Source organism: Canis aureus, chromosome 12 (assembly GCF_053574225.1).
Source record: "Canis aureus isolate CA01 chromosome 12, VMU_Caureus_v.1.0, whole genome shotgun sequence".
NCBI classification, from domain to species: Eukaryota; Metazoa; Chordata; class Mammalia; order Carnivora; family Canidae; genus Canis; species Canis aureus.
Genome location: NC_135622.1, coordinates 1666604 through 1682420, shown reverse-complemented (window position 1 = coordinate 1682420; position 15817 = coordinate 1666604). Strand labels below are relative to the sequence as shown.

The window sequence follows — 15817 nt, the reverse complement described above, 5'->3', positions numbered from 1 at the left end:
CAACTCAAAAATATCCAAGATTCAGGAGAGCCTTCTTGTAATGATAAGCAGCTATCCCCTTTATCCTCACCCTTACCCCAAGCAATAGTAGAAGTACATCACTTGGTGTGCTCTTCAGACTGTATATTATCTCTACATAGTGCCAGGGAGTGACCCCTTTAGTGTAATAACATCTAGCCCTACACTTGACATTGATTCTTTCTTTCCTTGACTTTTCTCTATATGTTTGAGATCATATGGGCCAAAGCAACTGAGATTCTTTGTACTCTTAGGGATACTCTCTCAGTTAGAATTGAGATACTTCCACCAAAGATGTTAGAATCTGTAGTGCTGCTGCTTCCTGCAATTTTTTGTGGCCAGGGGGTTTTAGTTTAATGATTTTGGCAGATATCGGGCAATAAATTGAAATATGTTTACATAAAGCATTATCTGCTAGCAGTTGAGTTTTGAATCTTTTGTTTGTGGAAACTAAAATTTGGATAATGTTTTCTCTCCAAGCTAAATATTGATGTATACAGTATGTTTCATTTATGTATGTTGTTATAGAACACAACCACACAACTGTGGGAATATATAATTTTACAGTCTGGAGCTGATGAAGCTACATCTGTGAAAAAGCCATACCATTTGTCTTTGTATAATCTCAAATATGATTCTGAGATAGTTACAGAAATATTTATTAGCTCTTTCTAGAAATAGTTTTATAGTTTGTTAATTACTAGCTATTGAGCAAAAGTTCACACTAGCCATGGAAATTTTGTTTCGGACATCTTTTGTTTGTCAGTCAAAACAGTAGAGAATATTAAAATAATAGATTGTTTATGTAGAAACTCAATAGAATTATTTTTTCCCATTAATCTATTTTATGTTAATATTAAAATACACTTGTCCAGGTATACTAATTAAATTTTTTTTTAAGATTTTATTTATTCGTGAGAAACACAGAGAGACAGAGACAGAGACACAGGCAGAGGGAGAAGCAGGCTCCATGCAGGGAGCCCGACGTGGGACTCGATCCTGGGTCTCCAGGATCAGGCCCTTGGCTGAAGGTGGCATTAAACCACTGAGCCACCCGGGCTGCCCACACTAATTAATTTATATGTAATGTACTCAGATTACTTACTGTTAGAGAAGTAATTCTATAGATAGATTTTAAGCTTTTACTATAAAAAAACTTCAAGCATATACAAAAATGTAACAGTATAATGAACCTCCATTCAATGTTTGTCACCCAGATTCAATAATCAGTAATAGTCTTCCATTCTGACACAATTTAATTTTCATTGAAACTTCTGGGTAAGCAAATAATTACTTATAAATAATGGATAATATGTTAATGAAATAGACATAATAGTAAGACATGATAATCATGTCATTTTTTTTTAAATAGGAAGAGATACCAATGTACTGGTATATATTAAAAGAAGATTAGCAATGTGTGCAAGAAAATTAGGAAGAATAAGAGAAGCAGTAAAAATAATGAGAGATGTAAGTAAATTTGATGATTGGATGTTTATATTTTTTCTTTCAGAAACTGAAAATGTGGTTTAAGTTCCAATTACTTTAATGCAGTCATTGTTTTTTAATTGGTAGGTTTTATAACAGGGTATTTACTAACTAATACATATTTCTAAGGGTTGAGTCTTCACAGTTTTGTTAAGAAACTAAAGAATTTCTGCTTTAATGAATCAGATTCAGCTCTATTGATTTCCTTTGCTATAATTTTAATCTTTTTTCCTTTTAATGTACAGTTGATGAAAGAATTTCCTCCTCTTACCATGTTGAACATCCATGAGAATCTCCTAGAATCACTTTTAGAATTACAGGCCTATGCAGATGTTCAGGCAGTCCTAGCAAAATATGATGGTGAGTGATAATTGACTTAGTTGATAGCCTGGTTAAATTTTTTTTTCAATTATTTAATCATGAATGTGATCCTATTCTGATATTTCTTTAATTTTCTCTTGTCATTCTTACTAGTCAGTATTTAGAATCCATGGATACAAGTTATTATTATCTTTTTTATCAAGACTTTTGGAAACAAAAGCCTGTAAGGAGGAACTTTTCTTCTGTAAAAATTTATTAATTTGTTTATTGAGCACTAATGTAAGTGGCTTGGAATACAATGCTGAACAAGGAGACATGGACTTAGGCCTAGTAGGATTTACAGTTTAATAAAGGAACATAGGGCAGCCCTGGTGGCTCAGCGGTTTAGCGCCGCCTTCACCCAGGGTGTGATCCTGGAGACCCGGGATCGAATTCCATGTTAGGCTCCCTGCATGGAACCTGCTTCTCCCTCTGCCTGTGTCAGTTCCTCCTCTGTTCCTGTGTCTGTCTCTCCCTCTCTGTGTCTTTCATGAATAAATAAAATCTTAAAAAAAAAAAAAATTCGACAACCCTGACTTAAAAAAAAAAATAAAGGAACATATAGATAAATGAATAGTATATATTGAAGTATAGTGTATTAAATGAGATAATTAGAAAAGTATCAGGTGCTGTAGACATAGGATGTACCTCATTTGTTTTGGAGTGTCAGAGACTATTAACAGAAGTTGCTTTATGGTGCATATAAGAAATTCAGAGTAACATTTTTGCAATATTTTTTGGTTATAAAATGTAATTTACTATTTCATATAATCCATACAAGAATCTTATGAGGTGGTGGGACAAATTTTTGTTAGTAGGCAAGGAAACTGGAGTTGAAGAAGGTTAAGTAATTGGGTAAGGTCTCCAGCTAGTAACTGTGGCAAGCCAACACTAAAAGCCACTAATATTCAGGCAGCCCGGGTGGCTTAACGGTTTAGCGCCGCCTTCAGCCCAGGGTGTGATCTGGGAGACCCGGGATCGAGTCCCACATCGGTCGGGCTCCCTGCATGGAGCCTGCTTCTCCCTCTGCCTGTGTCTCTGTCTCTCTCTCTCTCTCTGTGTCTCTCTCATGAATAAATAAATAAAAAGTTTTTTAAAAAATAAGATAAAATCCCGGTATTTCATTTCTTTGTTTACTAGCCTTCCAATAGTAAGAAGTCGATACATGTTGGCTATTTTTATTATTATGCCAGTTCAGTGCCAGTTCACCACAAATGGAATTGGGAGAATTTTTAAGCAGCATGACCATTCTCATTCTGAGCAATGTATCAGTTTTTAACCTTGAGATGAAAACATCCTAACTAGCATAATGTTTCTGGTCATATCTTTTACTATAACATAGCATGTACAGGCCACATAGTCACCCTTGTTCTGTTGTAAGTTCCTACCCATTAGCTTGGGAATCCCCATCACTTGGAAAGTTTGAAATGTGTCACACTTGGAAAGAGAAGTTTATTTCTTTTAAACATCTGGAATTCTTCACAAGTACTTCACAATAGTGTAGGCTCATGGAGAAATTTATGAGAAATTCTTTCCATATGTAACTTATCGGGTACATGGCTTGCTTATGATACAGTGAACAAGCTTAGGAACCAAATACAATAATTAGATAGGACTTGATTTATTCAAAACAAAATAAAACTAACAACTTAGATATGCTTCTGTCTTTTCATTTTTTTTTAAAGATTTTGTTTTATTTATTCATGAGAGAGAGGCAGAGGCATAGGCAGAGGGAGAAGCAGGCTCCCTGTGGGGATCCTGTTGTGGGACTCGATCACAAGACCCTGGGATCATGACTTGAGCCAAAGATAAATGCTCAACCACTGAGCCACCCAAGTGTCCCTGTGTTTTCAGTTTTTATGATTCCCCAATTTTTACCATTCTAGAATCTTGTAGAAATTAAAAGCAAATTTATTTCTTTAGTTCTCAATTTGCTGGTGTAACTCGGGAATCTAAAACTTTGGGAAAATCCACTAATACTACTCTCCTGATAGCATTATTTTGGGCATTCTTTGAGAAAGGATTGGTATAATTAATTATAATTCCTGACTATTTTTTATATTTTATTAAAAAAATCCTTTAAGATAATGTATAAAATACAAAAACATATTAGAAGAAGAAAAAAATTAAAATCACCTGTTGAATTACCTGGATTTAACTCCTGCTAAATATTTTTCTTTTTTTTTGAATCTTAGTTTTTCTCTCTGAATAGGTAGAGTTTTCAGTAGTTCTAGCTATACTGTCTTTTTCCCTGAATACCATTATTGTAAACAGATGATTATAAAAATTTGCTGAGGGCTTTCACAGACATAATTTAATTTAATCTCAGCTAGAAAAGTATTATTTCTGTATTTTGAGAAGAGAAAACTAATGTTAAAGATTAAAGAAGTTGCTACTAGTTGGGATGCCTAGCTAGTAAACATGAGAATCAGGGTTAAAACTCAGGTCTTTCCAGCTACATGTCTGTTTCTACTACTATATTCTATCTGTTGAATTTGTACCATGAATTATTCTTATTAAAAATTATCTTAAGATATTTTTTGTGATTCTTACCTAAGTTGAAAATTAAAATTACAGATATAAGCCTTCCAAAGTCTGCAGCAATCTGTTATACAGCAGCACTATTGAAGACAAGGACTGTCTCAGATAAGTAAGTATTGAAAACTACAGTAATTTAGAAAGACTCCTAAACTCAATACAGGTTTCCCCTGCTATCCGAAAGTTCATTTTACCCCACTTTGCGTTTACAAGAGATCTACATTAATACCTGTGTTCACTAACTGAAAGAAATCTGAACAGGATGCTCACTTTTATGAAATGGTAATTATTTTTTCCCTTTACGCTGTTCTAGCTTAGGAAAGATTTTATAGGATGCTCTACTTGCAGATAGCAGGGGAAAACTGTATTATGTTTTTCAACACTGACTTTAAACAATGCTTTTTCCTCCCTGTTTCCTTTTAAATAACCCTTGCTCTTATGGAGCTTTGAAGCTTCTTACTAGTGTAGTGGAAAGAGCATGGTTTTTAGAACTAAATAAACGTGTATTCCAATTCAAAGTCTACTGCATACCAGCTGTGGAACTTGGGCATGTTAATCAGTTTGAGTCTTTTCTTCTCTGTAAAATGAGAATAATAATACTGAAGCATAGTTGTTTCAGGATTGTGTGTGTTAAAGTCTTAGAGCAATGGTAGAAAGTACATGGAGTACATAGTAGCTATGATGATAATGATAAGGTATATGTAGGGAAATAGTTTCCTCCTCTCTGTTCTGGGATTATAACTCCAAGTTATTCTGTTAGCCTTGTTTTTTTGGCTGTCCTTAATGAATTTCTATTTATTCCACAGATAAGATTTTTAGAAACCAAATGGCAAGCCAATTCTTTTACCTTATATTACTGTGCCTCAATAGGAATTTGAATGGAATATTCACACTCTGTTTCCTTTCAGTGAAAATTTGATAAGAATGTATTTCTGCTTCATGAGATTCTCTGGATGTCCCTATGTAGTGTTTCTTATTGTATCACCTTTCCCAGAGAGTGCCAGTGGACTTCTGAAGGTTTTCATTACCTAAATTTGAGGATTTCCATTTCTTATATTGCTTTTCTTTATATGTTGAACCTAAGGCTTTACCTTTATGTTTACTAGTTATTTGGCTTTGTCTTTGGCTGTCACCAGAAATCCTTGATTCAGGAAGTTAGATTATGATCAAAATCCATGGATTTTTAAAATTCATTTCTTGATTTTGTGGTTTTCTTACAGATTCTCCCCCGAAACAGCCTCCAGAAGAGGATTAAGCACAGCAGAAATTAATGCTGTGGAAGCAATTCATAGAGCTGTGGAGTTTAATCCTCATGTTCCAAAAGTGAGAAACTTTATGATAAAAATACATTTATTTGAGTTTATCAAATTCCTGAAAGTATGTAGACCAAAGTTTGGGTCTCCATAATTCGAGTCAGAATTGTTTTAGTCTGTTATATATATATTTTAAATATGTATTTATTTATTTATTTAAGAAAGAGAGAAAGCACACAAGGGCATGCATGTTGGGGATGTGGCAGAGGGAGAGAGAGCCCCAAACAGACTCCATGCTGAGCTCAGAGCCTGAGGCAGGGCTTGATCTCACAACCATGAGATCATGATCTGGGCTGAAACCAGAGTTGGGTGCTCAACTGACTACACCACTCAGGCGCCCCAAGTCTGTTATATTTTGATACTTATTGACCATGAAGGGATCTTAAAGACATTCAGAAGCTTAGGAACAAGCTTCTGAATAGGAGCAGTAGTTCACTGTAGGCTCTGTAATTGCTGTCAAAATAAAATGACAGAGAAGTTACAGAGAAGAAATAAAATGACGTAGTCGTAATAAAAGATCAGTTATTCTTCAGAGCATTAAATCAAATTTCCTGTTACTGTAAAAGTCTTTTACATCTAGACGGATGCATGGATTTTGAACTAGGACTAGATAGACAAAGGCTGAAGACAAATAGATTAAAATAATCAGTGTTAGGAGACAGATGTGGAAGTTCCCAGAAAAACTGCCTAGTTAATGTTTATTTAGTCCCAGATGAAACTCTACCCTCTCATTTGTCTTTATATTGTACACCTTGCAGACATGCAGATTATTGTGTCTTATCACCCAAGATTAAATTTTGGGTTTTGAAAGTAATGCTCCATGTTAAGAAGTATAGAGTATTCAAGAATAGGTACCTTTATTACTAAATGTAATTATCACTATTGATTCCAGTATAATGTGTGTTAATGGAATTTGGAAGCAAATAAACATTAAATAGATTAATCTCTAAAAGATAATCTCCAAAAAGTGGAAGTTGTAAGTCTATTAAAGTATAGATAGAGTCAAGAAAATTACTGAAATCTAAGAATGACAGTCAACAAATATTCATACCATTCTCTTATTGTCACTGGCCCCAAAAATTTAAATACAAATTTTATAATGAATTATATATACAGTGAAGTGTAAAAAGCAGAAATGTGAGTCTTAGTAATTTATTATAAAGCATATGAATGGAAACTACCACTGAGCTCAAGAAGCCACATTGCCAGTCTTCAAAAGTCCACCTGCCTGCCCTTTCCCAGTTACATTTTCCCTCCTGCCTAGAGATAACCAGTGTTCTAACGTTAATTATGTTCATTTTCTTTTGTTCTTAATTTTTGGTCTATACTATTAATTGTTGGCTTTATAAAATAAGGAGCGGTTTCTCTCTTTTTAAATTCTCTGGAATAATTTGTGTAAAATTAGATTTATTTGGGACGCCTTGGTGGCTCAGTGGTTAAATGCTTACCTTCAGCCGAGGGCGTGATCCTGGAGTCTCGGGATCCAGTCCTGAGACTGGATAAATAAAATCTTTATAAAAAAATTAGACTTATTTCTGCCTTAAATGATAAGTAGAATTTGCTGATAAAGCTATCTGTATCTGGAGTTATTTATTTATTTATTTATTTATGATTTATTTATGATTTTATTTATTCATGAAAGACACATAGAGAGAGGCAGAGACACAGGCAAAGAGAGAAGCAGGCTCCATGAGGGGAGCCAGATGTGAGACTCGATCCCAGGACTCCCTGGGTGGAAGGGAGACGCACAACCGTTGAGCCACCCAGGCATCCCTCTTTCTTTTCTTTTTTTAAAGATTTTATTTTTTTAAAGTAATCTCTTTACCCAATGTGGGCTCGAACTTACAACCCTAAGATCAAGAGTCACATGCTCTACCTACCAACTGAGCCAGCCAGACGTCCCTGATTCTGGAGTTTTCTTTGTGAGAATTTTCATTACAAATTTCATCTCACTGATGAGTTTAATAGGTTAATTACAAGTTTAGTTTCCAAAAAAAAAAAAACAAGTTTAGTTTCCTTAACTATCCTATAACTATTCAAATTTTTTCTTCTTGTGTTGGTTTTGTTGTATTTTCTAGGAATTTATTTCATCAAAATTTTGAAATTTATTGGCATAAAGATTTCATAAAATCCTTTTTGTTACCCTATTAATGTTTGCAGGATCAGTTGTAATATCCACTGTTTAGTTCCTAATACTAGTTATCTTTTTTTTTTTTTTTATTAACTAGTTTCTGCAGGGACCTATCAATTTTATTAGTTTGTAAAGAACCAAGCTCTGGCTTTTTCAATCCGGTCTATTTGTTTCCTGGTTCATTCTTTCCTGCTCTTTATGGCCTTTCTTCAACTTTCTTTGGCTCTATTTTATTATTTTTTATTTCCTGTATCTTTTTATATACATACTTAGATTAATACATTATTTTTAGCCTTTCTTCTTTCTAATATATTTATTCAAGTCCATAAACCTCTAAGTATAATTTTAACTGCATTGTATAGCAATGTTTTTTGTTTAACTTAATTCAACATATTTTCTAATTTCCATCTTGATTTCCATTTTGATTTAGAGATATATTTATCCCATTCAGCTCTTTCTTAATTTCCAAACATGTGAAGATTATCTTTTTATCAGTGATTTCTGGCATAATTGAATTGTGGCTAGAGAACATATACTCTGATTTCACTCCTTTGAAACATTTTTCAGTTCTTGAATTTCTGTTTATTTTTCACATATCCTGTTTTATTTATAGTTTGTAATTACCTGCCAAAATTTAAAATATACTCTTTTATCTCTTTGAAAATAGGTTAAAGTAGTTAACTTAAAGTCTGATAATTCGCGTATCTGGAATTTCTATGTCTATTTCTCTAATGTGTTTTTTCCTGCTACATTATTTCTACTTGTCTTGTTTTCTCTTATGCCTGATTTTCTTTGACTATGTACCACTATTTTATTGGAAAAAATTGTAGAAAGAACTTGAAACTTCATATAATAGTATCTTCAGAGAGGATTTTCTTTGCTCTTAAATGCCTAGAAGAAGCAACCAGCATGACAGAATCCCCTTAATCCAGTTTCAGGGATTGATATTTTCTGATCTACCCAGATGACTAGAAACTGGGCTGCAGTCCATGAAAGTTTGGGTTTATTTCTGGTTCACACTTATTCCTAGGATTCAGCCTTTCTGGGTTCCAATCCAGAGGATTTTACCAGGGCTCTCGCTCTTGACACACCATGAACTCCTGACTTTTGTTTGTTTAGCTTTATAAAACTAGTAAAAAGGTTGAACAGCCTCTTAGCCATCTTGTCCAGAATTGGCAAATGTCTCTACGGTAAAAGCAGCCTCAAGTATCGCTTACTTCTCTTATTTCTGCCTTTTATGGACTGTTAATTCCCTACCCTTTGTTAATTTAATATATACTTGATTAGTGTTTAAAAAATATTTCGTTGTCTGAGAGAGTTGATCAGAATTACTCAGTCTTCCATTACTGGAAGCAGAGGTCTGAAAATTCTATATGAAATACTTTGCTCTCTTATGCTACCAAGTGGTTGAGAAAATGAATTCTGCAACTAAACTGCCTAGGTTTAAATTCTGGCTCCACTACTTCTTAGCCGTATCACCTTGGACAAGTTACTCAACTTCTTTGGACTTGAGTGACCTTATGTGTAAAATAGGGCTAATATTCCTTATCCCTTAGAATTATTAAGATTAAAGTACTTTATCATTAAAGTGCTTAGAAGAATGCCTGATACCCAGTAAACATTTCAGAAGTGATTTTTATCATTATCCAAGATGGGCTGGAAATCTGTTCCCGTGTGAGAAGATAAGCAGCAGTAATTAATCAAACTATTCAAATTAAATACGTCATTGAGATGTCTAAAATTTTTATTTAATTCCCACTCAACAAAATGACTATCTGCGCCTTGTAGTTGTGGACTTGTTTTCTGCTTCAAAAATGCTCTTATGCAAAATGTATTCCCAGCAGTAACAATTCTGATTATGTGCATTGTGCATTGGTCTTCAAAACTACTGCTGGAGGTACTTGGGTAGAGGGAGGGTAGTAGAAATCCCAGACATTGCCCGAATTAAATTGTTGGATAGATAATATATATTAATCTCCAGATTGAATCTGCTCTAGATATTCTACACTGTTTTTAGGGATACTTTTTTTTACTTTAAACACAACATGAGAAGTTAAGAAGACCTAAATAAATGGAGATAGGTACCATGTATATGGATTAGAAGACTCCATTAAAAAGATATTAAGACCACAGTTCTTCCCAAACTGATCTGTAGATTCAATCTAATTCTTTTTAAAAAAAAAAAAGATTTATTTATTTATTTATTCATGAGAGAGAGAGAGAGGCAGGCAGAGAGGCAGAGACACAGGCGGAGGGAGAAGCAGGCTCCATGCAGGGAGCCCGATGTGGGACTCTATCCCAGGTCTCCAGGATCACACCCGCTGAAGGTGGCACTAAACTGCTGAGCCACCCGGGCTGCCCCAATCTAATTCCTATTAAAATCCTATCAAGCTTATTTGTAGAAATTCACAAGCTCATCCTAAAATTGATAAGAAAATGCAAAGAACATAGAATAAACAAAACAATTTTGAGAAAGAAGAACAAATTTAGAAGTTATGCAACTTTACTCAATTTCAGGACTTTTTTTTTTTTTAAAGAGATTTATTTATTCATTCATTCAGAGAGAGCGAAGAGAGAGGCAGAGACACAAGCGGAGGGAGAAGCAGGCTCCATGCAGGAAGCCTGATGTGGGACTCGATCCCCGGTCTCCAGGATCACACCCCAGACTGCAGGCGGTGCTAACCTGCCGCCCCACCGGGGCTGCCCTCAAGACCTTTTTAAAGCTATAGTAAACGCCCAGTGCTCATCCTGTCAAGTGCCCCTCCCAGCGCCTGTCACCCAGTCACCTGATCCCCCTGCCCACCCCTTGCTTGTTACCCAGAATTAGGAGTCTCATGTTCTGTTACCCTCTCTAATTTTTTCCACTCATTTTCCCTCCTTTCCCTTATAATCCCTTTCACTATTTCTTATATTCCTTGTATGAGTAAAACCATATAATGATTGTCCTTCTCTGAATGACTTACTTCACTCAGCATAATACCCTCCAGTTCCATCCACGTCGAAGCAAATGGAGGGTAGTGTCTGCCTTTGGTTCAGGTCATGATCCCAGGGTTCTGGGATCGAGTCCCACATCAGGCTCCCCACAGGGAGCCTGCTTCTCCCTCTGCCTATGTCTCTACCTCTGTGTCTGTCTCTCATGAATAAATAAATAAAATCTTTGAAAAGAAATGAAAATCCAAAGACTAGAGAAAAATATTTATGAGTCATAGACTGTTAGAGTTCGCTATCCAGAACTTATAAAGAACTCTTGCAACTCAACAATAAGAGGACAAACCACTTAATTAAAAATTAATTAGTAAAAAATTGAATAGTCACTTCACCAAAGAAGTTATGTGAATAGCTAATAAGCACATGAGAGATAGCATCATTAGTCATTGGGGAAATACAAATTAAAAGCATAATATAATACTGCTTTATACTCACTCAAATGGCTATATTCACACAGACTGACAAAATCAAATGTTTGCAAGAATGTGGAGAAACCGCATCACTGCTAGGCATATAAAATGGTATAGCTACTTTGGAAACAATTTTGCAGTTAAACATATGCTTGCCATATGACCCATCAATTATATTCCTATATATTCTACCCAAGAGCAATGAAAATGTATATCCATACAGAGACTTATAAACAAGTGTTTATAGTAGTAGTATTCATAATAGCAGAAAACTTGGAACAGTCCACAAACAGGTGAGTGAACAAATAAATATGGTATCTCCATACAATGGAACACTGCCTAATACTAAAAAGGAACAAACTATAAGTACTTGTAGCAACATAGATGGACCTCAAATACTTTATGTTAAGTGGAAGAAACCAGACACAAAAAACAACATATGATTTCATTAATAGGAAATTTCTTGTGCAGGGAAAACTATAGGCACAAAAAGCAGATCGGTGGTTCCCTGGAGCTTGGGGTGGGAGTATGGATTGACTGCAGACTGGCATGAGGGAACTTTTTTGCTAATGGTTGCACAACTATATAAATTTAGTAAAAATAATTGAACTGTATACTTACAATATGATGAATTTTGTGATGAAAATAAATATCTCAGTGAAATAATGTAGAAGTATATATATAAAACTAGTATATAACATGTATGTATTTAACATTTTTATTTGTAAGTAGAAATTTAAGTATTTCCCCCCTACTCAACGTCAGAGCCAATTGATAGTTAACTATCAAAATATCTAGGTAAGTAGAATGGTGCTATAAGCTTTACAGTATTGTTTGTGGATACACAATTTAGGCTGGGTATTTTCAAACAGGATCATTATTAAGGTTTTTGGGAGAAATTTTAAGCTCCAACAACTTGGATAATATCCCACCTAAATAACATTGGTGTTATATGAACTGGGAGAGCTTTGCTATTTAAGGCTGTTTTTGCTGGGGTCTTACAAGTGATGAAGTATGTACTAACTCAAATTCCTACTCCTCCTCCCCCCTTTATGCTCTCTATCCCTGCCTTTCAGCTGGAACCAAGCAAACATAAAGGGCTTTAGCAGTTTTCTTCCTCAAACTTCAACTGTGGGTTGTAATAACTTATTTATTAATCTGATGAACAGTGACTTTTACATACTCACACACATTTATACATACATAAATTTAATCTTTGTTTTTATAAATTTATTATGCAAATTTATCAAATGTTGTATGACTCTTACCAGTAAAATGACAAAGGACAAAGCTGTTTTAGCAGGAAATATTTTTTGGCAACTTTCCACATAACTACAATAGAAATGGCTACAGGTCTAGAGCTGTGCAATTTTCTAAGCTGGAAACTATTAGAAGTGCAATAGAGAAAGATCATGTGGGATCCCTGGGTGGCGCAGCGGTTTGGCGCCTGCCTTTGGCCCAGGGCGCGATCCTGGAGACCCGGGATCGAATCCCACATCAGGCTCCCGGTGCATGGAGCCTGCTTCTCCCTCTGCCTATGTCTCTGCCTCTCTCTCTCTCTCTCTCTGGGACTATCATAAATAAATAAAATTTTAAAAAAAAATTTGGAAAAAAAAAAAGAGAAAGATCATGTAAATCTCTTCAGGCTATGAATTTGCTTTAGATATTTCATTAATATTGATTGTACAGATTTTTTTAATCTACTGAATGAATTTCAACATAAACTATGAAAGTAATAGCAAAAAATTAGGAACAGCATGTTTTCATGGATTTTGACTTGTTCTTCATTATGTAGCTATGGCTTTGGTTCAAATTTTTTTTAGCCACCAAACAAGAAAAAGATTGTGCATCTTTCAGCTACTATAAAAATAGGTTGTCAGATTCTTTTTTAAGTAGAAAATGTTTCGTACCTTCTGACTATTCCACAGCACCCTCATGTTCTTTATTATCCAACCATCAAAGAGTTTTATAGAAGGTAGTCTTTTTTTAAAATTGAGATCATTCACATGCCATAAAATTCACCCTTTTAAAGTACACAATTCTGTGGGTTTTAGTATATTCACAAAGCTGTACAGTAATCATCACTACTAATACTAGAACATCTTCATTGCCCCAGAATGAAACCCTGTACCTATTAATAGTCACTCCCCATTCTTTTTTTCTCCCTAATCTATGGCATCCACTAATCTACTTTCTCTCTCTTTGGATTTGGAATCATAGAATGTGTGGCCTTTTGTCTGACTTGTTTCTTTCACTTAGCATAATGTAGCAGTATCAATACTTTGTTCCTTTTTGTGGCTGAATGATATTTCATTATATGGATATACTGCATTTTGTTCATTCATCAGTTGATGGCCATTTGGGTTGGCCCCACTCTTTGGCTAGTATGAATAATGATGCAGTGATGCACATTTTTGTGTGAACACATGGTTTCACTTCTTGGCTATAAACCTAGGAAAATTGTTGGATCATATGGTAATGCCATGTTTAACTTTTTGAGAGACTTCCAAACTATTTTCCAAAGTGGCTGTGCTATTTTACATTCCCACCAGCAATGTTTGAAGCATTCAACTTCTGAACATCCATGCTATTGTTATTGTTTGTCTTTTGATTATAGTTATTCTAGTAGGTGTGAACTGTGTCTCGTGGTTTTGGTTTGCATTTCCTCAATAACTAATGATGTCAAACATCTATCTTTTAAGGTGCTTTTTGGCTGTTTGTATAACTTCTTTTGATAAATATTTATTCAAATCCTTTGTGATAAATATTTATTCAAATCCTTTGAACACTTTTAAATTTGTCTTTTTATAGAAGGTACTCAATAACATTATTCTTAGGGTAAGCTATTGACATTCTTGATTAATGTGGTCCAAAACCATTTTGAATCTTGATAGTTGAAAATATCACTATAACATAACTTCACACTGGAAATGTAAACATGAGGATAGGTCATGAACCTTGCTGACATGTGGATGTTGAAGTCAGGGTTAATCATTAGATAAGTTCCTTATATGTATGCACAAGCCTCAGAGCCCATGATTTAAATTTATGCCTTAGCAAAATGATGGCTTTATAAATTATGGATGTTTAGAGATACCATAGATGATTAAAATTGTAAATATTATATCCATGAATGTCAGTGATCTATGTAGATGTGATTGTTGACTTACGACACTTTACGTATCAGTTAAAATAGTATTGTCCAGCTTTAATTTAGAATCTAGCAATAGCTTGCAGCAATATTTCATTGAAGCTTTGTTTTCTAAGCATACTACCACCAAATTCTTCTAAATTTATAATTTTTATATTTAAATTTGAAATAATTACCTTTTTTAAACATTTATTTATTTTAGAGGGAGCTAAAGTGCAAAGTGCACAGCTTCAGTGCAAGGGGGAAGGGGCAGAGGAAGAGGAAGAGAGAGAATCTCAAGGAGACTCCCCACTGAGCACAGAGCCTAATGTGGAGCTTGATCCCACAACCTGTGAGATCACAACCTGAGCTAAAACCAAGAGTTGGACGCTTAACTGACTGAGCCACCCCGGCACCCCTGAAATAATTATCTTTTTTTAAAAGATTTTATTTATTTATTCATGAGAGACACAGAGAGAGAGGCAGAGAGACAGAGACACAGACAAAGGGAGAAGCAGGATCCATGCAGGGAGCCCGATGCAGGACTCAATCCTGGGACCCCAGGACCATGCCCCAGGCCGAAGGCAGGTGCCAAACTGCTTAGCCACCCAGGGATCCCTTGAAATAATTATCTTAAAAACAAAATCACAGAATAGAAAGTCCAGAAATCTATCCACATGCATACTGTCCATTGACTTTTTTTTTTTTACAGGAGTACCAATGCAATTCAATGGGGAAAGGAAACATTCTTCAACAAATGGTGGTAGAACATCTGGATGTCTAAGTAGGGGGGAAAACATGAATTTTTCTCCTAGTATACATAAACATTAAGACAGATCATTGACCTAAATCTAAAAGCTAAAGCTATACAACATCTAGAAAACATCTAAGAATATCATTGAAATTTTGGAGTAGGTAAAGATTTCCGAGGACACAAAAGGCATTGAACTATAAAAGGAAAAAATTATAAATTGGACTTCTCAAAAATTTAAAATTCTGTGCATTGAAGACAACATTTAAAAAATGAGAAGGCAAGCTACAGACAGGAAAAAAAAATTGCAACTAATTTGTGTGGCAAAGGACTCCTATCCTGAGTATATAAATATAAAAAGTGTGAAAAATGACCAGAAGTCTTCAACAGATACTTCATAAAAGAAGATACTGGAATGTTCAATAAACACATACAGATGTGCTCAACACCACTAATTATTAGAGAAATGCAGTATAAAATCACAGCAAGGTATTGCTTCACACCTACCCAGTGGCTATAATTAAAAAGGCTGATAACATGTTGGTAAGATTGTATAACAATTAGAACTCTGACACTTTGCTGCTAAAAGTATAAAATGTTATACAATTACCTTAGAAAACTATTTGACAATTTCTTATAAGGTTAAATTTGTATCTCACTCTGTGACCCAGCAATTCCACTCCAAGTTAT

General features: G+C 34.8%; 1 protein-coding gene across 14 annotated transcripts in view; it reads left to right on the top strand.

Annotated features, from left to right (window-relative positions):
- The window catches only part of ST7L (suppression of tumorigenicity 7 like), an 87862-nt gene that overhangs the window by 30826 nt on the left and 41219 nt on the right, over positions 1–15817 (top strand). For 12 of the 14 annotated variants that reach the window (XM_077916105.1, XM_077916109.1, XM_077916115.1 and 9 more), the window contains 4 exons: positions 1391–1488; positions 1752–1866; positions 4444–4516; positions 5625–5727. In XM_077916105.1, the coding sequence (XP_077772231.1) occupies positions 1391–1488; positions 1752–1866; positions 4444–4516; positions 5625–5727 (389 nt within the window). Of the gene's footprint in view, positions 1–1390; positions 1489–1751; positions 1867–4443; positions 4517–5624; positions 5728–15088; positions 15615–15817 lie in introns of those variants that run through there. The other 2 variants (XM_077916112.1, XM_077916110.1) reach the window with 2 other exon arrangements.